At 39.0% G+C, this 25,845-nt stretch overlaps 3 protein-coding genes across 5 annotated transcripts; 1 reads left to right on the forward strand and 2 right to left on the reverse strand.

Annotated features, from left to right (window-relative positions):
* Window positions 1-524: 524 nt before the first annotated feature.
* lag3 (lymphocyte activating 3) lies at window positions 525-3,982 on the forward strand. Its single transcript, XM_010743413.3, has 8 exons — window positions 525-661; window positions 835-955; window positions 1,151-1,371; window positions 1,495-1,743; window positions 1,837-2,157; window positions 2,260-2,517; window positions 2,645-2,766; window positions 3,117-3,982. The coding sequence occupies exons 1-8, from the start codon at window positions 613-615 to the stop codon at window positions 3,210-3,212; spliced, it is 1,437 nt and encodes a 478-aa protein (XP_010741715.2). The 5' UTR covers window positions 525-612; the 3' UTR covers window positions 3,213-3,982.
* Window positions 3,983-4,413: 431 nt separating this feature from the next.
* Window positions 4,414-18,082, reverse strand: plekhg6 (pleckstrin homology domain containing, family G (with RhoGef domain) member 6). 2 transcript variants are annotated; one of them, XM_019265331.2, is made up of 15 exons: window positions 17,994-18,082; window positions 15,939-16,158; window positions 15,094-15,228; window positions 14,740-14,877; window positions 14,127-14,222; window positions 13,948-13,998; window positions 13,526-13,675; window positions 11,813-11,923; window positions 10,680-10,829; window positions 10,037-10,171; window positions 8,945-9,064; window positions 8,705-8,837; window positions 8,508-8,623; window positions 6,520-8,063; window positions 4,414-5,021 (listed from the first exon to the last, which is right to left on the reverse strand). In XM_019265331.2, the coding sequence occupies exons 1-15, from the start codon at window positions 18,011-18,013 to the stop codon at window positions 4,841-4,843; spliced, it is 3,300 nt and encodes a 1,099-aa protein (XP_019120876.2). In that variant the 5' UTR covers window positions 18,014-18,082; the 3' UTR covers window positions 4,414-4,840. The 2 variants fall into 2 exon arrangements, with proteins under 2 accessions (XP_019120876.2, XP_019120877.2); XM_019265332.2 differs by lacking the exon at window positions 17,994-18,082 and adding an exon at window positions 17,893-17,959.
* A 629-nt stretch (window positions 18,083-18,711) lies between these two features.
* On the reverse strand, window positions 18,712-25,625 carry tnfrsf1a (tumor necrosis factor receptor superfamily, member 1a). Of its 2 annotated transcripts, none has more exons than XM_010743416.3 (10): window positions 25,473-25,625; window positions 23,495-23,599; window positions 23,282-23,381; window positions 23,018-23,143; window positions 22,771-22,926; window positions 22,585-22,663; window positions 21,748-21,800; window positions 20,812-20,987; window positions 20,596-20,725; window positions 18,712-20,453 (listed from the first exon to the last, which is right to left on the reverse strand). In XM_010743416.3, the coding sequence occupies exons 2-10, from the start codon at window positions 23,561-23,563 to the stop codon at window positions 20,170-20,172; spliced, it is 1,173 nt and encodes a 390-aa protein (XP_010741718.2). In that variant the 5' UTR covers window positions 23,564-23,599; window positions 25,473-25,625; the 3' UTR covers window positions 18,712-20,169. The 2 variants fall into 2 exon arrangements, with proteins under 2 accessions (XP_010741718.2, XP_010741717.2); XM_010743415.3 differs by having other exon boundaries at window positions 25,384-25,569.
* Window positions 25,626-25,845: the final 220 nt, after the last annotated feature.

The raw sequence follows: 25,845 nt of genomic DNA on the forward strand, positions 1-25,845 counted from the left end.
AGCGCGATGGTGGTTTGGTGTTGCAGTTTTGCCATGTTGGTTTCAAGTAAACAACTAGAGCTTACGTGAATGATCCCAAACTTATTTGTAACATACACTGCAGTGATTGGAGATTAACTGTAATGTAGTTTACTGCTTTTTTGGCATAGAAGCATTTAAAAATATATATTTGTATTTTGAGGTACAAACACAGTATGTCCTACTTTATCTACTTTATGCTTCTGTTCAATCTCATATACTGTGTTGGCATCTTCTGTATGCTCTGGCATGCAAATTAAATTTTGTTACATGTTGTGAAATAAGGTATTTGATGTGAAGAAAGAAACACAATGAGGTAGAGAGAATCCGTGGGAGGATGTGGGTCTCCCTGTTTACATCTCTGTCTTACAGTTTCCAAGATGACATAGACAGACCGCATCAAAGCCTGGCTTGTAGCTGAAGTCACGATCAGCACAGGAACTACGAAACACTCCACCCTCCGCCCCCATCGATATATATACCAACCCAAATCAGAAAAACACCTCAGAGAACACGTCCGGCAAAAAGCCAAAGCTGATAGAAGTTCAAGTCGAGTAAAAAGGCTAAAGTGATTTGAAAACAACAAAAAGAAAGATGCTGTTTGAGTATTTTATTTTTGGAGTGGCTGCCTTTGTCATGACAGGTAAATTTATGATTCTTCTACCACAACTTTTTAATCTTTTGGCAATAAAATGTACATATGAATATATGATGATTGAGTAAATGTATATATATACATATACATATAAACATATTTCCAAGCTTAAGATGCATATTTTCTTTCTAAAGTGAAATTTGTCATGTTTCTTCCCCCAGGGGCTCAATGTGAGATGACTGAGGTGTTTGCTGAAGCAGGCTCTCAGGCTGTGCTGCCCTGTAAATGCAGCTCTTCATACTCATATTCTCCATCCATCATCTGGACAAAGGTCAACTCAGGGTAAGACAAAAATATTTCTTTGCTCCCTTTGTTTGTCTATTTTCTTTTTTGCTTTATGAATCCAGCTTAAAACACTCACAAATCCCTCAGTTTCCATCAAATCCCAATGCTTCACCATCCATTCCTCTTCCAACTTCAAACTAAGGACTTGAATCTATTCGCTGATGACACTGGGTTGTTTGTGACTGTCCACAGCACTGTTTGGAGGAAGCAAAAGAGCGGTCTGCAGCACTGGGGTTCGAGCTGGTATCCCAAAGGGCTCCAACGTGCACGATGCCCCCATTCCCAATTCGAAAGAGGCGATTGCAGCCTTGAAATCAACAATGTGAGGGAGGAGGATGGAGGAGTTTACTCTTGCAAAGTGGAAAGTGGACACAAGGTCACTGAAAATGTGATCAGCCTCAGAATCATTAAAGGTAATAAAATTATAAATTGAAATCCAAGATGTTGAATCAGTGCCAAAGATTCAGCTTAATAAGACATAGTAACGATGTCCTTACCTGGATCAATGTTCTCATCCTCGTCTGTATTCTTTACAGTGTCCGTCTCGCAATCGGTTGCCATATGGGGGACCGAGGTTTCAGTCAGCTGTAAAGTGACTCCTTGGCCTTACGGAGCTGGTGTGCAGTGGATGTTGAACAGCAGCCCATTTGTGCCCCTCACTGGAATCCCCTCAGTTGAAGGTGTTGTGAAGGAAAGGGCAACTGAAAAACTGACTGGAAACTGGACCTGCATGATTGGCTACAAGGGCAAACAAGGGCGAGCTTCAGCAACTCTGACCGTGAAGGGTAAGCTTCAAAAAGATGTAGAAACTCTTTGGTTGAGCTTTTTCACAGCAGATGTTCTTATAATCTTATCTTTTATTTCCCCTTTTCTCTCAGGAATCATCCAACCATCCAAAGACAATACTAAAGTGTATGCTGCTGTGGGATCTGAGGTCACACTCCCCTGTGTGTTCTCTTCTGGTTTAATCCCATCGAGCTCTGCCTGGGAAAAACTGAAACCCGGGTCTGGTTTTAATAAACCTGCTCCTGGACGTCTTCCTGCCTCTTTCTCCCCATCCTCGCCATCCACTCAGCCCTCTTTGGATAACTCTGCCAGTTTGAGAGAAGTTGGGTTTGAGGACGAGGGCAGGTACAGATGTTCTGGCATTGTGGAAGGACAACGACTGACCCGAAATATCCAGCTTGTTGTTGCCAAAAGTAAGCTTCCACGCATTAAGTTAGTAAAATACAGTACATTAGTAGTCATTTACTTTTTCACTGCCATTAACAATACGTTTCATTGTCTTGTTTTTCTCTCAGTTGAAAGCAGCATCACATCAAAGAAAAAAGGCTCCATGGCGTTGACCTGCCAACTGACCGACACAAGTGAAGTCACAGACTATGAGTGGGTTCATGTGGTCTATGATAATAATGGCACCCAGTCATTTGAGTCCATCCAGAAGGGGAAGACTCTGAGTATAAGCAAGGTGTCCGAGGAGAACCGGGGCGAATGGACATGTCGTTTCTCCGGGAAAGAGGGCATCTTGGGAAATGTAACGTACCAAGTTCAACTGATGAGTAAGTTGCTACAATATGTTACAAATCAATATACTCAAATATACAAATGTACTGGATGGATGGATGAACATATAAAATGTCATTTTGTGCCTTTATGTAACTGTTTTTATTTTGTTTTTCCCTGCAGGTGGACTGAGTGGACAAAAATCATCAAGTCTCTCACATAACACTGCTGCCGTGGTCGGTCTCAGCATTCTCCTTGTTGTTCTACTGCTGATTTTGGTTCAGATGTACAAGAACCACCAAAGGGTAAAGACCCGTAGTTTACAGACTTCATTCAATCAGTCAAACTTTACTTTTAAATGGTAAACTTGGGGGAGAAAAAAAGGAAAAACAAAATCAGTTGTATGAGATTATTTCAGTTTCAAAATGTGTTACAAAATCTTAAGGTAAATTATTGTAAATGATTTGCATGAGTTTCACTCTAAAGAAATTACCATATCTCATTAACTGATTTCTAATTCTATATTGAAAATATGTCTAGAAAATGAATACAAAATAATAATGTAAGATACACGTAGCAGCGCTTTTATACATCACACCTTGAAGTGGACTAGTTGCTCATTTTAAACAATTTTGTATATCTTTTTCTCCCACAGAGGAAAAGGATCTTTCAGTACCCTGCACTGGAGACAATTGTTCACACCACCTCCAATGAGCGGGAGGAGAGAGAGAGGAACAGAGAGAAAAAGTAAAGACACATTATTGAAGAGGCATCGCAGGAAAGATTTCACAAACTGAAGTGACATCCATTTTCTCCGTGCCTGTAATAAGTTGAAAGACTTTTGTTTGCACAAGTTTTGTACATAATATTTTCAGAGCAGACGTTGTAGCAGTGTTGTTGTTGAATGTAAAATGTTGTATATTGTAAATAGAAGTGAAAGCATATGGAAAGTACAGGAAAAGCAGAGCGGACAGAGATGGGGAAATAAGGAAAGTACCTGAATTCATGGCTTAACAGTGGCATTTAATGCTGATCTGGCTAAAAGTTGATCATGCTCTGGTCAACGACATATGGTGAAAACGATCACAGTCTGATCACAGTGTAACTAGAAAAGATGTTGATGACAATGAGCAAATTAAGAATCGTGTGTTTGGTAACAATGTATGAGCTAATGTAGGATGTCAGAAAAGTATATAAACAGAAGATCTATGAGGGTAGAGAAGACTTCTCAAACCTTCAAAAAAAGCTCACTTCCCTACAAGGGAAAAGAAGAAGGGGACCAATAGATCAAAGAAGTCGACACTGAAGATGCTTCCATACCCATAAGGGCCTAAGGGTCTCCATTATGGGTTGGAGCCAAAGCCTGACAAAGCATGCAGCATCTAGTTGATGCTCATTATCTTTGAGATTCTTGGACTTTTTCTGCCCTCAGCCTTTTCAACCAGAGTAGATTGTTTGTTATTGTTGTATCTTTGATATTAATTGTAAATGTTTACTATCTCTTGCTAACTAATAAATAAAATAATCTATCTGCATTCATTGTAAAGCATTTATTGAAGATAAAGATAACTTTCTTTAAGTGTCAGTAGTCTCTACTCAGTGATATAAAATTACAGAATTTGTGTGACTTAGGCAGGTTCTACAAAAGTATATTTGCATTTTAAATATCATCCAGCAACTATAACAACTGTTACATACCTGAGTGTTTTCATTACTATCATTAAAATTAGGCTAGTTGGGGTGCTAGTGAAAATGTATTAGGGAAGACTTTGGGGTGAAGACAGTTAGCAGCTAAACTAAACATCTAAGCTCCAGCCCATCAGGCCTTGAAGTGAGGGCTGAACAGGGCTCCTGTACTGGAGTGCCTGGGTAACAATGTATAACTGTTGAAAATAAAATGTTTTACAAATTAAATACATTTAACAGAAATAAAATCTGGTTTTATTTATTACATTTTATACAATGGGAAACTCTCTGGTCAATAAGAGGGGAAGTCATTACAGATATAAATAATATAAAGCCATTTATAAAAAATAATGTTTCATTATATTTACACAAAATACTGACCACATGTTTATGTATTGTTCTAAAAAAAATAGGATACATTATTTTACATTAATAACAGAATTATTTTTTGCCATAAACACAGATATACAATTCCTATAAAACATCATCAGCAAAAAGTATTGGAAAGATATGTTGTTCTGTTTGCAAAGGTCCTTTTCCTCTGTTGTGTGCTCCAACTTTTCATAGAAAAATCTACTGTCTATGTTAATTTGTCCCTCTGTAGTTCACATTCATGGACTAAGTCTTGAGTTCCTTTTAGTCTAGTTTTGGATCCACTCGGTGACTACAGGACTCTGTAGTGCAGCTTCAGTGCTACACCTGACTACACTCCCCGTCCTCTTGCTCTGAATATCCGTAGAGATTCAAAGAGGCCAAAGATCTGCTGATGTCCTGCAGAAGTCCCTCGCCTCCAGGCTGTAAATAATCCATGACTTCATCATCATCAAAGCACCAACCAGACCAGTCCACATTTACACCGTCCGTAAGGACAACACTAGAGAAGAGATGAAAGCAGAAGATCAAAACAAATTTTTTTTTTCAAGACTTTTCACACTTATGAATACTGTGTGTGTTCAGGTTCACCTTTTGCTTCAAGAGCTGTCTCTGACTCAAGCTTTATGGATCATTTTAGCACTATGAGTGCATGAACTAAATGCTGTTTAAAAAGTATAAAATACCTAAAAGGATACAGTAATTGCATGGTCTTCAAAATGGCAGAATTATGGGAAGACCTTAAATAATGCTCTAGTAAATTAGTAGAATGTATCATATAAGCAGCTAATTAAACTGGTTTAGTTTCTTTCTTGATGTAAACCACATTTTAAAATCTTTTAAAAAAAAAGTGTTATAAGATATATAACGTGTTAATTAGGACACATTGCTTTGTGGTTAGAAACATGAAAAACACAGGGTAACTTTAAGTTTCCATTCTCACATAACAGTCTGTCCATCATATGCCTACTCAACACTGATAACTCATTTCAAAAGTAAAGATTTGACAGTGACATTTCCAAATTAAGGGGAATACAAATATATTTAAAGTATTAACCGGACACGCATGCTGACTGCCAGAGAAGCAAAATATGAGCAAAGCAGCAGAGACCGATAAAACCGTCAGTAAGTGTTAAAAGCAGTAAATCGAGACACTGACTGTTTGGATTATCTGCTGACACAAACTTTATTTAAATGTCAAAAAAACATCTAAAATGTGTGATAGCAATAATACGTAGAGCAGCAGCATGGAGGCCCTGGGCTCTTGCCACCCGCCCCAGCTGAAGCATCCGTGAGAGAAACACTGCTCTGTAGCTGAGGTTGACCACAGAAAAAAATAGATAGACAAACTTCAGCTTTGTATATCGTGTTTGTTTCCCCCTTGTGTTTTTTTTTTTTGTTAAGACTTAATTATTAATATATTATTTTATTCAACAAATACTTTGAATACCAGATTAAGGGGGGATTCCAACACCTCTTCTGAGGCACAAAGACTGGGTAGAAGAAGAAGAAGAAGAAAAAGAAGAAACTTTGAGGTTCTCCATGCAAAGCCGTGGTTTTCAGGGCTTTACCAGCTTTACATTATCAGACATCTATTCTGAGATGGAAATACTGAGACTACTAAAGTCAGTCATACTATACCTGGAAAGATAAAAAGATGTTCCACTCACACATGTCATTTTTATGAATGATGCATGATATTTGCACGTTTTCTTTGATACTTGATGTGCTGTTTTTTTTTTTTTTTTTACATGCTTTTAAAGTTTTAGTTTCATAATTATTGCCAAATGGGCTAAATGTGTTACTTTGTGTTTCTGTTTAGTATTGTAGTGGCAGTATGTAATCTGTTGCTGTGTTTTGTTGTTTTTTTGGGCATGGGCAACTAAATCATTAAAGTTAAATAATAATAATATAATAAAGTTATTAAAATCGAATCTATACATTGCCTAGTCAAAGAATGAATCACATGTGAAAGTAAAATGACACTTTGTCATACTAACCTGTCCCTCCTCTCATCCTCATCTCCATCCACCAGCTGCTCCTTCCATCCTCCACTCACTGTGAGAGCTCTGTGTCTCATTAGCTCCACCTCTTCATCCCACTCTCTGTCTCGGTCTCCATCGCTGGGCGATGGTGACGGTGTGGTGGAAAACGAGGGGGAAGGAGGATGATACCTTGGCTTCAAGTTGGGCATTTTCAGATTTCTGTCTCTTTTCAATAAATCTCTGTCCCTCACTCTATCTCTGGCTCTTACCAAAAGACCCTCCAGAGGTGAGGGGTGTCCATTTGGATTATGTCCTGACGTGGGGAATTGAGTATTATTTGCTTGGGGTAATGTGTACAGACTACTGGAGTGCAAGCGAAGTCCATGTCCTCCTTCAATGATAATGTTAGGGATGGAGGCACTCCTCTGGGTTTTCATTTTGGGCCTTTTGTTATATAAGTTAACATCAGGCAGCTCAGGTTCAGACAGTGTTTGGGAGTCAGGAGAGACTCTGTCATGAATGTTCCAAAACATCCCTTGGTTCGGCTTCAGGGCGCCCAGCTTTAGCACCCGGTGTGATTCTGAGTTTTTCTCAGAAGGGACAGAGTTTCTCTTGAAATTGAGATGTTGTTCTGAGTCAGAGTTGGAGTAAGAATCTGACCGAGCCACTCCTGAGTCTTGAGACTGCCTAGACGCCTGAGAAGAGGAGGCCTGATGGGTGCTGTTTGGTCTCCTCCTCCGTAACCTGGGTGACGTCAAATTTTTGGAGAAACCCCAACCTTCTGGAAATGTCTCGATGTTTCCAGACTGGGTGTAGCTGGAGTTTCTTTTAGTGTTTTGGTTCACAGACTGCAAATCTGAGTCTCTCTTTGTTGATATTCCTTCTTCAGCTGGTAATAACTCAGGCCTTTCATTGAATATTGTTTGTTGGTAACTAGGTTGTGAACTAATCTCTTCATTCATTGGGTAGTCAATATCTGGATATCCACCTAGTAAAAGCGCATGTGGTCCAATTGTGTTGTATTTGAATTGATCAACTGCAATACCGTGAGTTAAATGATCCAGATTAGGGGCTGATTGAACCCTGCTGTTCCAGGTCACCCTTCGCTCCTTTGTCATGAGAGATTCAAGCATTTTTTCTCCTTCCTCTCTTTGGATTTCAACTTGTTGTCGCCTCACTCCCATTTCTATCCATTCATATCCTTTGGCTGGTTGGGGCTGACCAGCAAAGCTCTTACGCACAACTTTACGGTTACTGACGTTGGGTTTGGAGTGCAAAAAGGGTACAACTTTATCGTTAGTGACCACATCATCTGGAGCTAGATACCGTTCCTCTGTTTCTTTAGATGCCGGCATCCCATTTATTGTTTGGGGAATTATATATTCCTCTACATATTCATCCACAAAAGTCTCTCCTCTGAATTGCGTAAGAGGTTGTTCTTCTGTCTCCATATCATCCGTCTTGGTTTCTGGAACAGATTTAACCTCCAGCTGCTTTTTGTTTTTCCAGTTTTCCAGTTGTCTGTTGCGCTCTGTCTCTCTCTGCCTCCTCAGTGTTTCCTGACAACATAACAAAGGAGTAAATGTAATTCATATATCAAGACAATGTTAACATGCTGATGTTAAGTAGGTATAAAATTCATCATCATCTTAATTTAGCCTGTTAGCATGCTAACATTTGCTAAATAATATAGTTGTACACAAGCAGAGCTGAGATTTTTTTGTAATATTATTACTTTTGCGTGTGAAAAGTTTAGAAGTCTGGAGGTCACTAATGTGAGAAGTCATTCTGAATCAAAAATATAAACCTCGTGGTCTTCAGGACTCATTCTTTAGGAACCATGAATGTCTGCGCAAATTTAATGCTAATCCATCCAATTGTTGGTGACATACATCAGTCTGGATCAAAGGGTTGGACAGACAATCGACTGACATTGCACACTGCACATGTACACATAAGACTGCAAGTTAGACTACTTTCATTTTAAAAACATCAGTTTTTACCTTTGCCTGGTGGATGGTGGAGACCCATGTGGAGCAGCTCTCTGAGGTGCTGGATGTAAATATGTAGACATTCATAGCACTCTGAAGCTCACCTACCTCCACAAGAACAAATGAACCTGAGAGAAGAGAAGGAATGATTATGGGATCTCCAACATATCTACAGGTATGTATTTTGACCAAAAGAAAGTGTAACTCACAGCCATCTTTCAGTGCAATGCAAAATGTTCTGTCGAGGGCCAGAGGAGGTCGGACTACCTTCAGCCGCTCTCCTTTCTTCTGGACTTTAGTCATTAGAAGAACATCTGAGAAAAGTAGAGCCACCACCTCCAGCTGCATCACACCATGTGTGAGGAAACACAAGAAAGTTATAAAGTACAGGCAACAATATTCTGAAGAGATATAGATTTAAATATACAATAACAGAGTGCTCTGCACACCTTGCTGTCTTTTCTAACGCGAATCTTCAAATTCTCCTCCAGCAGCAACCTTCGTACGACTTCAGGGCCTACTCCTCTAATAGGGCAGGTCAGGTCAAACTGGCAGATCTCTCTGACATGCTGTCAAGGAAATCCATCATGAGTAATCCATCATGAGTAATCATCATCCGTAGTTCGTTTATTTCGGCAGAAATCTATAAGGTTCATGATTGTTATTATAGCCTGAAATATGAACTCTCACATCTTGAATGATGAACTTTCACATCCTGTCTGATATTAAAGAAATAGGTGGATTTATTTAGACTGAATACAAATGATTTTTTAACCAACACATTGACCTATTTTACACATTGACCTATTTTAATTGACCCTTTGTCTGCCCCTCCGCTTTATTTATATAGTGTTGTTTTTTTTTCTAGCAGCAAAAAGCTATAATACCAACACAGTGTAATAAACGCAGAGTAAATACCAGTTCACATTAACCAAGAGGCGGGATAACTCCTGCCTTATTTTTGCATGTACCACTCTGCACAGTTGGATTAATGAGCAGTCCTACCAGGCAAAAGGCCCAGAGAGGTCGAGGCCAGACCAGAGCCTCTCCATGAAGTGACTATTCATATTTTGCATTAGAAGGTCAATTAAACAATTACAAAGACCAAAATGACAACAAAGAATCCCTTTCGGTCTAGCTGTCTTGCTCCTTATGTGGAAAAAGTGATGGGGACCAACTACAGAGAGACACAAATGACTACAAAGAGACACAAATCAACTAGAAAAAGCCCTACTTAATGACAAGGAGACACAAAACGACCACAAAGAGACACATATCAATGAGAAGGAGAAACAAAATGATTACAAAGAGAGTGTCTCTTTCAATCTGGGTGTCTTCCTATAATGTAGAACAGGCGAGGAGATTTGTACATGTCTGTGCCCGGGGGCATTGTCTCATTGTCCATGCATTGGTCTAGTAGTAGCTCTGTCTCAAATGGAGGAGATCTATGATCTATGCATAGGATGTTTTTTTGTACTCCAGCACATTGACAGGACAAATATGTCACAAAGTTTGTAACAGACAAAATATACAGCTTTTACCTTGTCGATTTCTTCATTTATTCCCTCCACCTCGTATCCCTCCACCCTCTGAGCAGAGATAGTGAGAGCAAGCTCCTCATCTTTTAGCTTCAGGTAGTCATTGATACTCTCCAGAAAATTGTTCACACTGGATAACTTGAGAGGGGCAAAAAGAAGAAGATGGTTAGTGTGAGTCAGTAGGAGTTTCTTTACTCTGCAGAAACTACATTGTTTTTCAAATATTACAGTGTTTCAAGCAGACAGCAAACATGAACACCAACATGCCGTATGTCAAATCAGCCACAGCAACAACACAGGCAGGAACACTGAAGTAATGCATAAAAAGGCAGCGCGAGTAAAAATAAAGCAACATAATCTAGATATAGATCATAATCTAGCTCTATAACCAAATCACATATCCTGCGATATGTGCTTCTGTTTGCAGTTTTTGCAGTTACCTTATGTACTATAGCTGTAGCTGGCTGAGTGGAACTCTCTATAACACCTCAATGTTCTCACGTGTGATAGATCCAACCTGTCTTGCCTTAATTGGATTTGGGAGTGAGACTTAGCAACTTAGCAATTTGTCTACCACAAATACAAGTGCAGAATGCATGTATAGTAAAGCCCAGTAAAAGCCCTTTGACATTTAAATGTTTCTCACCATGCCTTTGAGTGTGTGCTGTACATGAGGGTCCTCTGTGGTTTTCAGCACAGCCTTGAGCAGTAGAGGGTACTTTGTGATCCTCTGATGCGGTTTGGCCTGCATGTCCCCGAGCCGCATCCGGTCACACTGAGGGTGAGTCTCCACCCACTAGACACAACAAATAGACACCAAAACCCCCTTAAGTCAGTGATATTGGTCAAAGGTATTTTTATTACATAGTGTCTTGAATAAAAGTGAAAAAAGTCTAAATGTATATGTTTTTTTCATCCAAATTAAAGGATTTAATCTCCTGGTTATTCTATTTAATCTGCAATAGTTGCTGTGGAGTGTTTTCACGATTTTTAGTATAGTACCAAGCTAAAATTGTTTACAGTGAGGTCTCTGGATTATGTAGATCGGAACATTATTCTTTCATTCACCTCCGCAGTACTGAAGCGGTGGTACAACAGCGATATCTGGAAGCCTTTGACGCATAAAATGTACCAAAACAAAGACTTTCACGAGGGTGAAGTGAGATGTTTTTGTTTTGTCTGGTTTGGATGAGAAGACCCTTTGACACCCACCCTGTACCATTTCCTGGTAAGATGGGTTTAATGCGTTGTTAAACAAAACAAACAAAAAAAAAATATCACCTCCCACTCATCACCTTACCACTTGAATGGCGTGATGATATGACATAAGTGAAACAGCAAGTGTTGATTAAGTACATTTGCAGGAATGGTAACTGGATCTGTACACAAGTCAGCGTTGTTAATTATAGGGTGTTGGGTGTTATATAAAAATGCTTTTTGCCTGTTATACACTCATTTCAGTCATAAATGTTTTGAACAAGAAATTCTGTGAAACCGCTGTTAAAATCTGAATCATTTGGAGAAGACGTTGGTGTGTGGTTGCCCATCAGGAAGCAGCTATAACAAGTCACCTACAGGGTTATGAAATCATCACAAACCACACCATGTGCCACCATTAATAACTGCAGACTTAGTCATTACAGTGAATTCCATTTAGGTGTGCTGAATGGTAATAATGGCGTTTGTATACGTGCGCGTTTCAGTGTGTGAGCTTTCATCCTCCCATGCCTGTAGTGTTCACTATGCGCATATGATATGTTTGCCTGCTGCTTACTGTACCTGGATGTAAGTGAAGAAATGTGGACTGCCCTCCATCTGCCTGCGAGTGAACTCAAGATTGTTTTCCTCTTCCCAACAGTAATGCTTGTAGCAAGAGAAGCGCTGATGGAACTGAGGACAAAAATGAAAGGATGATTGACAATGTGATAAACCTCCATTACCTCCGGCCTGTCGTGTAGTCCTGCATCCAAAATGATATTTAAAAGGGAACGTCACCAAATAGAAACTGTGGCTTTGTTGTTGCCCTGTGTGAAATGTGATTTTAGAAAGTCGGTGCTATGCACTGTGGGACACAGGGACAAGTGATGCCTTGAGTCAACGTCGGATGGAGCTGAAGACTACAAGCTTGAATAAAATGGAAAAAGTCTGTGGGTGTGAAGTTAGAAAGAAGTGAGCTTACGAGGCCTACTTCTCATCTCTGATTGAGGTCAGTGGCCCAAGTCTGACTAAACGAACCTCCAACAGAACTGTTGGTGGTCAACTTGCATTGTGGGTTATGCAGGTGCCAGGTTTTTACAACTGATGAGCATGCATGGAACAAAAAAAATGTTACCTCTAGTTGTGCTGCTTTAATTTTTAGCCCTTTTTTTTTTTTCAAAAACTGTCATGAGTCTGACAGTGTTAGAGGAGTGCAATGCTAAACTCTTTTAATCACACAACACACTCAACTCTGTGACTTCATTTTGAACTTTGGCATCTAAAGCGTCCTACTTTACACGTCAGTCTAAAGCGTTGTTTCAAACAAAAATGACAATGAGAACGAGAATACTATACTGGTGACTTATAAGAAATGTCCTTCTAAGAAATTGCTGACAAACGAAATGTCCTACCTAGTTTTGATGTGTAGCGTAGTCACGTAATGGAGAGAATTAGTCAGAACTCGAGAAACCAAATGGATTAAAGGACCAAAACGATTAATCACTATTCATCCTCTATACCAGACATGTTTAAACATGTTTGTTTAAATATCATAAACACAAATCTTGGTGTGTTTTCTACGCTTCTGATGTGCATGTATTATATTTTTCTCCCTTAAGTTAAAAAGGTTAATTTGTTGCTGATTTTGTTGTATTCATTTGCACAAAAATTACTTTAGCAAAAGTACATAATTGTTATCAGCCAAATGTATTTAAAATATGAAATTAAGGGGCGGTGTTTTGCTTGGTAGCTTAAGCAGCCGCCCCATGTGGGAAGGCTCGCTGCGGAGGCTCAGGTTCGACCCCTGACCTGTGCGGCCCCTTCCTGCATGTCACTCCCCATCTCTCTCCCCACGTTTCCTGTCGATCTCCATCTGTACTATCAATAAAGGCAAAAAGGCCAAAAAAATAAATAAAACAAATGAAATTAAACTGGTCATTATGCAGCAGAATGGCCCCTGTTGGAGTTATATTATTACATAATATCATTTAACATTTTAATGTTGTAGCTGGTTAAGTCGGAGCTACTTTTAGCTACTTTATATGTGCATATAGTTTTATTTCCTGTTTTTAAATTTTAACTCTTACTCTTTTATTTACTCTATTACAATTAGAATATAATTATAAATGATAAGTACCATTATAATCCTTTTCTGGCTTAGAAAACCTGATTTTAGATAAAGATAAAAAAGTTCAGTATTCCCCAAAGTCAAAAGTCAAAATACAACATGCAATACTGTATATAAGTGTACTTTACAGTTACATTGCAAACCTCTTGCAGACTGTGAATTCATACCTGCAGACAGCCGGCCTCTAACCTCTTGGGGTCAAAGGGCATGCCTGTCCTCCGGACCTCCTCTAACATGGGGTAAATCACCTCTTGCCAGAACAGCTGGTGTGCGTTGAGGATGGAGGGAAGGTTTGAGAAAAGCAGCTCAGGGGTCACCTGTTACAGGAGGAAATCAAAACAGAAATAAAAATCATAGTGTTAAAGTTTAACTCCCCTGCATTGTGATATATTCCATCGTCTCAGTGGAAACTTGTTGTTGTGCTGCATTTTCCACTCATGTTTGTATTCTCTTCAAAGCCAGAGAGGATGTTTTTATTGTGCCCGTCAGTGTATGTCAGTGCTATGCTTTGTGGAAAATAGGCCTTTAGATTAAGCCGCATGTTTATGTGTTTCCACTCTAGACGAGGCTGCATGCTTTGCAGACTGACCTCCAGGAGAAATCCATGCTGGTGCAGGTTGACAAGAGCCGCAATAACCAACTGTGAGAAGAAAACACACAGCTACATTAAACATCCTGTGGAAATTTCCTCTGACATATATACATATATATATGTCAGAGACTGTATTTAAATGAGACCATGCGTGCAGGTAGAGAATAACATATTACATCTTTTATGATTATGAGCTTGTTGATGTAGGCGAGCTCAGTATGAACAAACTCCCACAGTGCCTCCTGTTGGTGTCTCTGCATCTTAGACATTGTCTGAAAATAAAACAAGAGAAGAGGAGAGCGGAGGATAAGGAGGCAATTATTAAAGATGCTTCAAAAATGTGGAAAATGTACATACAGGAGGAGGTATTTTTAATATTAATTACAGTATACAAGAGACATAAATCTTTAAAAACATGTATTTTTTTCATGCCTTTTTATATTTAACTAAATAAGCTCTTTATAAGCTGGGCAGTATAGTACATCTGTTGGGGACTATTTCCAACTGCAGATTTGGTGCTCTGGTCAGTATTTACAGCAGGACAGTGCATGTTCGACACACTCAAAATAAACTACAGTATCCATGTTTATGGTAATGAAGGAACATGTCACCCAGTGCATAATTTTTCTTTATAATTTTGGACAACAGCAGACCTCTTTAGCACAGAGGAATAAACTACAGTGTATCAGGCTTCAGATACACAGACAGTACTTCAATTAATTGCTGGTTGGTCTTTTCATGGGATTTGTTGACAGTAAGAACATAAAGTTATCCTATGAGGGCCTGTACCGAATGAGACTCCACTATATCTGTCCAGTTCTTCTCCAGTGTTGTTCCCTGACTTTCCTCTTTCCATCTCCACTTTAGACTGACTGGCACAGCGTAGGTCCCCAGATCCTGTTTCAACACATCCAGCTGACCTCGCTCCTGAGGGGTGGTTGAATGTAGAAAGATAAGGAAGAAAAAACACAGAAGTTAAGGAGAAAAAAAAAGATGAAAATCTGTCATAGTGAATCAGTGATTCATTTACAGTTGTTCTTTTTTTTTCCATTTGTTTGAGAGTGCGGGCACGGTTAGAGCAAGTCTGTATATGTTTCTAAGAATGTCAGCATGTAGTGGGATGAGCAGGACAAAACATAATACCTCAGACGGCTGATTTTTCTCAGACACTCCCTGGCTGAACAGGACCTGTCTCAGTGCAGTTCTTGGTTTAGTTCCTGCAGATGTTCCCTTCACCACTGTTGCAAAATCGGTCACAACTTTCTGCTTGGTCCGCCTCTGGAAAGGAAAAATATCAGCATTTTATTTTCAGCTTGTTTTCAACACTTGGACACTTGATACTTAGTGTAAAAAACCTTGATTACAAGTAATTGTGTAAAATATTACTAAGTGAAAAGTACAGTTTTGTCAGTAAAATGTAATTTCATAGAGTCTTATATATATTATAGGATTGTTATCACTGATGCATTCATGTGTAAGCAGTATTTTTTGTTGTAGTCAGTCGAGGTGGATCTAATATAAGTTACTTTACATTTAGCTATCTGTTTAGATATCTGTTTAATTTGCAAATCTTTAAAGTTATAAGGATATAAATGAGCATAATTGAGTCCTTCCCTCTTTGTTTTTAATTATTAATTGTTTTGTTTTATTAAGAAGGGTCTATATCTGGAATAATAAAAACATTCATATTCCTTAAAAATAGATAAAAGATAAAAACTTTAAGGAGTTTCAGACTCGATAAGAGGGAGAGGTTTGTCAGTTATAGAAGATTATAAGATATTCATAAATAGTCTGCAAAATAACTACCAACTACAAATGATAGTATAAGTGCAATACTTCTCGCACCTCTCTGAGGTGGAGTAGAATTATAAAATAACATAAATACTCGAGTAAAGACGCTCAAAACTGCACTTAGTGACTTTTCATCAATGGTAAAGTCAGTACAGGAAGCTGCCACCACCCTCATATTTCTGTCTCATTTCACTTGCCTGATAGCCAAACGTATTGAACCTGTGTTTGTCTGCTGACCCCCTGTGGTGATTATTTATGTCTGCAGCTGCTATAGTCCCATCAACAACGTCTGGCTCTCTGTTTTCCGGGTCCCTCTGCCTCTCCCCGTCCAAACCGTCTCGCCATGGCACCATTGCTTCTTCCATCAGTGATTCATTTCCACCACCGTTGTTTACATGTGGTGCTTTTGAGGAAAGGCTGCGGATAAGCACACATGGTTACTCATTGCCAAAATAAGGTGTGTGAGAACACAGAGGAGAATTGTTTGTTGTAAGAAAAGGCTTTTACAAGAGAGGCCTTGAAGTGGAAGACAGAATGGAGGAACTTTGAGTGCACTAAAAAGTTTACTTAAGCTTTCCTTCCTGGGTTAAAGCTTTACAAACGCTACATAAAAAAACACAAATGATAACAAAAGAGAAAAGGCAAATTATTGTAAACAGGATTATAAAATATAAATACGATTAGTTCATCTTTTAAGACAAGAGTTCACAACCTTTTTGGCTTCTGGCCCCTCAAAATAAAGCATGTCCTCTTGTCACCAGTTTCACATGTCTAACAGTTGAACAGCTCAAACAAAGACGTTTAAAGTTTATTTTCATAGGAACAAGTATAATGTGGATCAATGCCACAGCATTCGGAGTCAAACCTAGTTTGTAATGACACTGGACTGACTTTAAAATACATAAAACTTAAGAAGAAAATGCATAAAAAACAGCACAAAACACAAATTATATAATACAATTACCATAAAAGTCAATAACAAACATCAGATCATTATTGGCCACGAGTGTTCTTTTTGTAAGTTTAAAGTGATCTCAGTTATGATCCGATTCAGTTTGACGTGTTCATCCCTCAAACAAAAAAAATATCACAGGTACTGCAGCAGAAACCCTGAGAGGTCACTGTGCACATGAGAGGCCTGTTTATTTAAGCATTCATGGAGTTCAATATTAGCGATGTAATGAAATGATTGAAAAGATTTCCAGTTAACCAGTAACTTACAAGGACAAAAGGAAAAATAAGAGCAAAGTTAAGAAAAAACTTAGCAGAAGCATCATTTTCTTGCAACATATCCTGACCCCAAAGTCACAAAAATAAAATTTAATTTACAAAACAGAAACAAGATCATCAAAAAAAGAGGAAATTATCGATAGTAATGATATATATACTGTATATACACACAATATATATATAGTTTTGAGAAGATCTTTAGTAAATGGGATGCTATAATAAGATGGTATGGTAAGCAGACTGTCAGAGGAGTATAAATCATTACTGTAGCATCTTACAGGCAGTGACGTCCACGTTACATAGATCCAGTTACACAGTCATACGGGTCAAAATGTAACACCAGGACTCATCTGACATTAGTTCCCACAAATTCAACACCATCACAACTTGCAGAATGTCCTGCTGCAGATTTAAGTTACAGTGAAGAAGAACGTCACCATTCTCTTTAAGCTACTGTCTGTCATTGAAAAATGTCCTGTGTACTGGTGTCACCATGAGAAAAATGCCATTTTTACACACTGCTCTTATAGGTACAGCCACATACTATAAGTACAGTGTGAGATTACTGCTGTAACTCGTATGCATGATCATATTTATACAGTTTTTTATGAGTTATTCCAAAAGTAAACACACCGCACAGGTACACCGCACTGATCTGCTCAGGCTACACTGTCAAACATCAAAGCACTGACGAGAATGCTTTCATCACGGTGTCATACCTGTTTACAATTACTCTCTGTATACCCCAGTTATACACTTTAGGTGTTAGATTATATTGCAGCACTTAAACCTATTCAAAGACTGATAATGGATTAATAAAAACAGGCCTCCTGGTAGTTCATAGCCTTAGTAAATCCAACCAAAACAGCCACAGGACAGTCTGTGGATCCACACAGCTGCTCCAACATGAAAGTGACTTACCATAGTGAAGACATGAAGTAAAATGATCCTCTTACGTATCACACACTCTCACTTCCTCACTCACTACCATGCCATTAAATAGATAAAATTATAGGATTTACCTGGGCTTGGTTGGATCCATTTTGTTTCACCCAGTCATCTTTGGTTTCTATTAGCTTTCTCCTCCTCTTTCTTTCTGCTTGGATCGGTCCCTCCCTCTCTCTTCCTTTCACCTGCACCCCTGCCCTCTGCAACTGGCCCGACGGGAACAACTGGATTCTGCAGCCAACAAATCAGTGCTCAGACCTGGTTAATGTGTCGCAGGTAAAAATGCTTAGTGGAGGGGAGATGGTGACGGATTTCTTTGAGGATGATCTATTGTTGTTTCATGTCAATCAGGGTTGTTGATCACCCAAAACAAACAGGAGGAAATCATTTTAAGGGGGTAAAAGGTGGTCTTGTATCTATTTATAGCAAATCAGAAGTCATTTTTTTGGTGATTACCTGCCAGGAAGAGAAGCTCTGGTGTGAAATCAACCATGAAGATCTGGTGTTTGATTCCACAGTAAAGTGGAAAACAGAGCAGCAAGTTTGTAGGAAGTAGTGAGTTAAGCTGACAGTAAAACTTATTGGAGGAAAGAAGTTTCAACTGATTAAATGCTCAATGCTCCGAGCTGGCGTATAGACTGACATTGTGACTGAGGTTAAAAGCATGATTACATCCTCGTTAGTAAATTCTTTTTCACATTTATGCTCTATCCACACCCCGCAACATGCCTGTGAATGCCGTCTGTGGCCTTGAGACAAATTCATGGCACAATTAAGATAAACACATAAAGATACATGATATATAAACATTTATTTAAAGTTCAGAGGTTACAACAAAATTGTTTATGCTGCACAGCATGATTGTTCGATACATGGTCGTGTTAGTATAATACAGTTTGATACAGGTTAAAAAGTGCTTTGTGAATGACACGTCCACAGTCAGTCCTAGTATGACTGATTCATATCTGAATTTGCAAGCCAGGACTGGTAAGTTGCTTAGCTGAAGCATACTGAGACAAGGCGTGTCCTGTTTTTTCTAACAGTCATGAATAATGCTTGTATGAGGGGGCTCAAAAGAATGCTAATCTGGCTGTGACAAGCCGTGAACAGTGCCAGGGGTCTGGTCTACTTTAAGCAAGAACTACAAACTTCCCTCGCTTTGTTATTGTTCCCATAAACCTTTAAAAGAGAACATCAGAACAGGTTTAAAAGTATAACTAGGAACTACTATTAAAACATAACCAATTAACCTTGTTGGCTGAACAGAGAGCTTTTGATTTTGCACTTCCCTCTGCTCTAGAAATGACTGTTTGCATATTTAAATAGATGTTTAAAATAGTGACCTTTGACTATACATGAAATGGAGTCGCTTGCTGTTCAGTAAAAAGCAACATTACTACAAAGTACTACGATATGCAGTCAGCAACACTCAGATCATCATTATAAAAAAAACTGATCATTCTTGTATCAAATCAAAAACCCACATTCCCAAAGATATAATGTATACTCATACCAAAGAAACAGCGCGTCTTATCATATAAGAATTAGTTTAGCATTTTGGGAAATACGCTCATTCACACACTCATGTTTCTATTGTATGTACAAAGCTAGACTTAGCTTAGCATAAAGACTGGAAATGGAGGAAACAACTGGCCTGGTTTTGTCCAAAAAATGGCCTATTTGTACCTCTAAAACTCATTGCCCCCAGCCAAGAAATCATTTGAACATGCACCTTGTACAACCATAAACCCAAACCTTTACACTGTTTTTCTTCAGATTAAACAAACAAGATATAACGTGTTAATTAGTAAGCCTTAAAGGTCTTGGGAGGTGGATTTTGCTTTTGGGACAGAGCCCAAAGTCTTGCTAAGCTAACTCTGTGCAAAGTGAATTGGTGTAGTTCCCCAAATGTCTTACTCTTCCTTTAGGATAAAAAAAAACATATATATATAAATATATACACTGGTAAAAGTTTCTAAAAAGCTGAATTTTTCAGTGCAAAATCACATTTGGTGACTCTCCCTCCCAGAGCCATTTGATCTGTTGCTCTCAGTAGTTTGACCTTGTCATCTCACTAAGTGATCAGCAGGACGAGAGGTAGAGTGCATAGCGACGCTGGTTACTGTGAAATGAAACAGCTGAGGTGATAGCACCGTGTCCGTTTGTATGCTTTGAGGCTGTCCGTGATAGGGTCTCTAAACAATACTTGGTTTCAGAAGCTTTTTGTCCCACTTGGCACGCGTTGCAGAATTACTGAATGCCGTACTTTGTCTCGAGCTCCTCGGCAGCCCGTCCCAGGTGCATCTTTCTCAGTTCGTTCAATAGCTCCTGCAACAAGGGCCGGTGCAGCATTCCACCTGCCCGTGACCCTCTCTCAGTCCAAATCCTTAGCATCTGGTAGTGAGCTTCACGGCAGGGTCGGTAATCCAGCTCTGCTTGTTCGATCTCTGAATCTGTCACACTAAGGGAACGCACCAGTTGCTTCATCCGAAGCACAGGAACCAAATCCAGCACCGTGTAGATCAGGTCAGAGACTGAGGAGGGGAGGAGGAGGGAGGGTGTTGAGGGAAAGAGATAAGACTTAGTACAATAGTTTTTTGTATGTTTGAGCTGAAACACATTGGACCATTGGTCAGGAGCATGCGCTGTGCTATGTGGAGTATAAAATACACTCACTCTTGATTTCCAAGGGGACACAGTCAGGCAGATTGGACAGCTGCTCTTGTTCACTCGGAGGATTTATAGGAACAGCCTCGACACTGATGTTGTATGAAGGTTCAACCTTCGGTATCAGGACTGTAAAACTCTAGAAGACAAGGATAAATCAAATTTTATCAAATGTAAACATATCCAGCAGGAAAAAGTAACCACAGACAGTTAAATCCATGTTACCTCAGATGAGTCCGGGGAGTCGTCACTCGGTTGGGAGGACGTTTGCAGTAACCTCTTCTTGGTTAGCCACTTTGTGAGCACATAGGTGATGACAATGACCAGCACCAACAGTACCAGAGCCACAGCTCCAGTTCCACAAATTATGTTAATGAGATATTTGTTTCCATTGTTGGGAGCTTAGGGAGCACAAGATGGACGCACGTTAAAAAACACAGCAGTTTCTAAATATCCTTTCCTTCACAGATTGTTCTTGTCACCTCTTTGATGCTAAGCAAGAATATACAGGGCTTCTGCAGGGATCACAAAGCCTAGAATTTTTCAATATATTACATTTATTTTCCTACTTACAAGCAGTAAACTAACATGATTTGGACACGGATAAGTGGCAGAAAATTATGAACTAACCAAATGAAAATGACTTGATTCATTTAAGTGCTACTGTGGCTAACAGTAGTGACATTGTTTGCTACAGGTCTGATGCTGCTAAAAAAAAAGCATTGAACAGCCTCTTGCACGCTCAAGCCACTGCTGCAGCAATCACACTTTTTTTTGTGTATATCAATAGGATATAAAAAGATACTGCTGCAGCAGGCAGGCGAGAATGAAATAGACTTTTGCAAGTGTTGCATTGCCTTTTTAAGACTTTGAAGACCTGCAGGTTCAGACAAAAATGTCTGGTGTGTCTATAAGGACAATGAACCTGTGTTCACCTCCATGTCAGACTGTTGTTTAATACTCTTACACACACACACACATCAGATCTTGTATAATTCATAGTGACAATTAATTCAACAATTTCTAACATTATATATCAGCAGTTTTGCAAGAAATATATGTCTAAGTAGGAGTAGAGGTCACTGTATTTATATATCAGGAAACCAGTGTATTAACCCTTCAAGCTGGCCCGATAATCATATGCCTGTTACAGGAGCTCACCTATTGTAATGACGGTAGCTGCTGAACAGAGATGTCCACAATCAGCAGTACAACTGTGGAGAACAAAGAGGATGTTTCACAACACTGAAGAGGAAGTAACACATATAAAAAGGAAGTGCTAAACACACAGGGCAGATATACTTTTTTAAGAACACAAGTTCACGCAACTGCATTTTAACACTTCAAGTGCTGTTTCACAGCCGCCATTACACAAAATTGTACACACTGAAGTAGAAATAATGCTTCATCTGTCAAAATCACTAACTACATTCATGTCTTTATCTGAACAAGAGTGTAGCTATGGATTATGGCATGTGTGGGCCCTCCTCTTTTTCTCCCTTTTATCTGTGATAAATACATTGTTCACCCACTAAACACTTAATTGATAACTGGACAAGTTGCTCATTGAAATTTTTTGGGCACAACTCTCTTAAGAGTTGCTGACATGTTTATATGTTAACTAATAAATCTATTTTCAAATGTCTACATAAATAGTTGTTATTTTTGTCTAACCATGGCCAAATACAACTCCCTCACAATAATGTTGTGATTTCTAAGATTTCAAACTTCAGTTTGACACAAATGTCAAAAAGATTTACTGTAGGACCACAAAAGGGATTTTCATTTAGATATTTTAGGGGTCCTCCCTCACATATTATCTTTAACAAATGGTCACTTGTTTAGTAAATCTTAAAATGTCAGCAACCCGCTTTTAGTCACGTAACTTCTCTCTTCTGTTGGCAACATATGGAAAGATTGAACAATGTCCAACGTGTGCTGCAAGTTTCAATTCATCAAATCAACTTCCCCATGAGCATTACACATTAGTATACGCACTTGTTGCAGGGTTCACACTTGTTTCTGACTCTGTAGTACTTCTCTGTGCATCCGCACTCAGTGTTACTCTCTCGTGTACCTGTGCACAACAAGAATAAGACTACGTGAGTCCCACAAATAATAAGTGAATAAAGACATAACTGAGTATTAGCATAACTTATTACACTGCCAGATCTTAAGACTTACATTTCTGCTTTTCCTTTTCATCAAGTCTACACTGGGCACATTTGCGACACTCGTAGGTTTCCGAGTCGATGACAGATTTGTAATAACCTTCCTTACAGCGACAAATAGTGTTCTTGGTCTTTTCACATGGCGATTCCATTTCTTCATTCTTCGATGCTGCAGAATAAAAGAGTGAAAAAAGAGAGTGACGAAGCAAACCATCATAAAGAGAAGAAAGTGATACAGAAAACAGACAATGTTACTCTACCTTTGCAGGTTCTGCATTTTCTACAGTTCTTGGAGAAGTTCATCTGGTCTGTGTATTCTCCATTGGGACAGACTTCACAGGTGGTTCTATGACCCGGAGAATCACATTCTTTTACAAACTTAGTACCTGGAAAACATAGAAATCACATTAAAACACAGTTAAGACTTTGTAGAATGGATTTAACAGTTGAATACCTTATGTCTGCCTGTGTGATATATAACGAGCATGTGAATCATGTGTGGTGTGCAGGAGGCCATACAGTACCTGCAAAGCATTTGTTGCAACAAATTCCACGTGAATTGGGATAGTCCTCTTCTGGACACGTCTCCACCTCTGAAGGTTGTAAAGTGGACACATGCTTGCACTGCAACATAGAAAACACAACATAGTTAAGATCATTTGTCCATCACAAGGAAGTTGTGAGGTACTCATGCAATTTCAAAGTTTTTTTTGAATCACCTCATGTGTTTGTCTTACCATAAGGAGCAGGATTATGCCAACAAGGGCACTTTTGTTCCATCTTCCTCTGTGGACACCTCTCTCCATTATCTTTCAGGTCTCACTCAATCCATCTGAGGCCACCTGCACGGAAAATAGCGTATTTAATACATTGAATTGCCTTAAATTTTAAATGAAACTTATTAATGTCATAGGGTTACCGAACAAGGTACTTCTTTAGCCAATAGTGGGGTCATTCTTTGCAAAGTCTTTACAAATACTGAATAAACTGCCACCAAATTATGTATAAACAATCATGTACCGGTGATGCACCTTTCATCTAGCACCACCAAAAGGTCACATTTGGTCATGCACTGCAGTGTATGAGTGGCTAAACATCATCATTTTACAGTCAAAGTAACATGCAAAACATGTTTGTGTGACATGGAATAAGACTATTTTAAACAGAAGCATTCAAGATGCATCTTTTTTTACTTTATCAGCTTTGCATTGATAAATGAACCTACAATGAGTGTACAATCATGTCTAAGCTTTTCTATTAAGGCGCATAAAGAACTTCCGGGATGCATTATTGGTCTCATTAACTCCGGAGTCTTTCCATTCTCTACTCCACTGGTCGACCCGAGGATTTACATTTTATATAGTATTCTGATTGAGCACAAAATACTCTAAGAACATGCACAATACTGTCAAGGTCAAAACATTTTTTTGCCCATTTAGCAATCCACCTTTTTTTTTTTCCACGGAGGCGGAAAAACATTATAACTTGAGCCTGACACTACATATCTCATTCACACACTCATACACTGATAGCATTGGCTGTCATGCAAAGTGCCAGATGCTAATCAGTTTGGGAGCTAATTATTCACACACCAAGGACACTTTGACATGCAGGCAGGAATGTGATTAGTGACCCGCACTACTTCCTGGTTATATACTAAATTTATCCAAAATATAATGACTCCTGACCCTTGACCTGATTACGTTAAAGGGTTAATTCACCCTGTGGCCTATAATTGAGGTTTCGAGACATCCACCTCTGAGATTATTGCTGTTAACCCAATAAAAGGCCAAATGAGTTTTTAATGTGATGTGCTCAAAGCATTAAAAAAATACATTTTGAAACAAAGTCCCAAGAGGGACATGATTTCATAATCAGGGGAGGATGGAGGGCCCAATGTCCCAGGATCCACCCATGTGTGTTATTGAGTTTTACTTGAAACTACTTTCTAACAAACAAACAAAAAGTATAGATGTAAACAGTTGTTTTGAGTAACTATAATATGATATTGGGAAGTGGGCTGAAGTTTCACATGTGGTTTTTATGAACACCTGACAAAAACGCAACTATAGCATAAGCAACAATCACTTTTGTTTATTTAGTTTTATTTACCCTAAGACAGATAAGTTTGATATTAATAGGATTTTAGGCTATTTTTTATTTATTATAGGGGTCATTTAAGGTTGTTTCCTAAACTGTGCCCTGCCAGAAGAAACCTGTTTAACACGATTTAAACGTATTGGACACACATGTATGGTTTTATTTTTAAAATAATACATAGAAACACAATGAACACAGTTGTCTGCTGTCAACTTAAAACGCCTTAAAAAGCATTCATATCCCTGCGCCACTTGTGTGCCAACCTCACTTCCCTGTCGCATTCAGACGCCGAGATTAAGATTTCACTGACTTTACAACCGACAAAACTCGGATATAAGTCTTACGTATTTAGAGATAAGCTTGACGTACATAAAAGGCAAATCTACAGTTAAGATTTTACTGTGTTTTTTGTGTCTTGTCTCACTAGTTTCGATTTGGCTTCAGACCACATAACGCCCACCACCGCTGATATCAATCTCTTCTTCCCACAGACTGACATGCACAGAGGTATTTAACCGTCACTTACCTGGACAACCGCTGTTCAAGCGAAGGATATCTCTTTAGTTCAGGTACATATATCGATATTAATCTATTTTATTACTTAATAGAACTTACTTATTTTAATAAGAGCTGAGCGGAGACGGAGCCGGTACTCCTGTCTTTCTGTTGAGGACGTAGGGAGGCGGACTCATACAAGAAGTAGCGCGTCATTTCAGGGAATCGCAATTTGGCAAGAAGGCTCTGCGAAAAACAGCCACACTCACACTTCAACCCATATAATGCGGGCTGAGCGCCCGTAAACCTGCCAGGTCACTGTGTCTACACATGCTTACCTCACTCCACTGACTTTACATGGAGGCAAAACAGCCTTAAATCATAGTTATAAGAGACTTTACATGGAGGCAAAACAGCCTTAAATCATAGTTATAAGAAGGAGAAGGGATAGGAGGAAATAAATGCATTTTACATATTTTTGCACATTTTTCCC

Source organism: Larimichthys crocea, chromosome XIII, assembly GCF_000972845.2.
Source record: "Larimichthys crocea isolate SSNF chromosome XIII, L_crocea_2.0, whole genome shotgun sequence".
Classification (NCBI taxonomy): Eukaryota; Metazoa; Chordata; class Actinopteri; family Sciaenidae; genus Larimichthys; species Larimichthys crocea.

Bases quoted from the DNA above. Each gene is read 5' to 3' on its own strand.
- tnfrsf1a (XM_010743416.3), bottom strand. From the start codon at position 23,563: ATGGAGAGAGGTGTCCACAGAGGAAGATGGAACAAAAGTGCCCTTGTT. The intron at 23,144-23,281 runs GTACTGTATGGC...TATGTTTTCCAG, and splicing joins TTGCAACAAATGCTTTGCAG to GTACTAAGTTTGTAAAAGAA. The intron at 21,801-22,584 runs GTGCGTATACTA...TGTTCTCCACAG, and splicing joins AAGTGTGAACCCTGCAACAA to TTGTACTGCTGATTGTGGAC.
- lag3 (XM_010743413.3), top strand. From the start codon at position 613: ATGCTGTTTGAGTATTTTATTTTTGGAGTGGCTGCCTTTGTCATGACA. The intron at 1,744-1,836 runs GTAAGCTTCAAA...CTTTTCTCTCAG, and splicing joins AGCAACTCTGACCGTGAAGG to GAATCATCCAACCATCCAAA. The intron at 2,518-2,644 runs GTAAGTTGCTAC...TTTTCCCTGCAG, and splicing joins GTACCAAGTTCAACTGATGA to GTGGACTGAGTGGACAAAAA.
- plekhg6 (XM_019265331.2), bottom strand. From the start codon at position 18,013: ATGGATCCAACCAAGCCCAG. The intron at 9,065-10,036 runs GTAAAAGCTGTA...TTTCCTTGACAG, and splicing joins TAAATGAAGAAATCGACAAG to CATGTCAGAGAGATCTGCCA. The intron at 8,064-8,507 runs GTAAAAACTGAT...TTATGTTGTCAG, and splicing joins CCACCATCCACCAGGCAAAG to GAAACACTGAGGAGGCAGAG.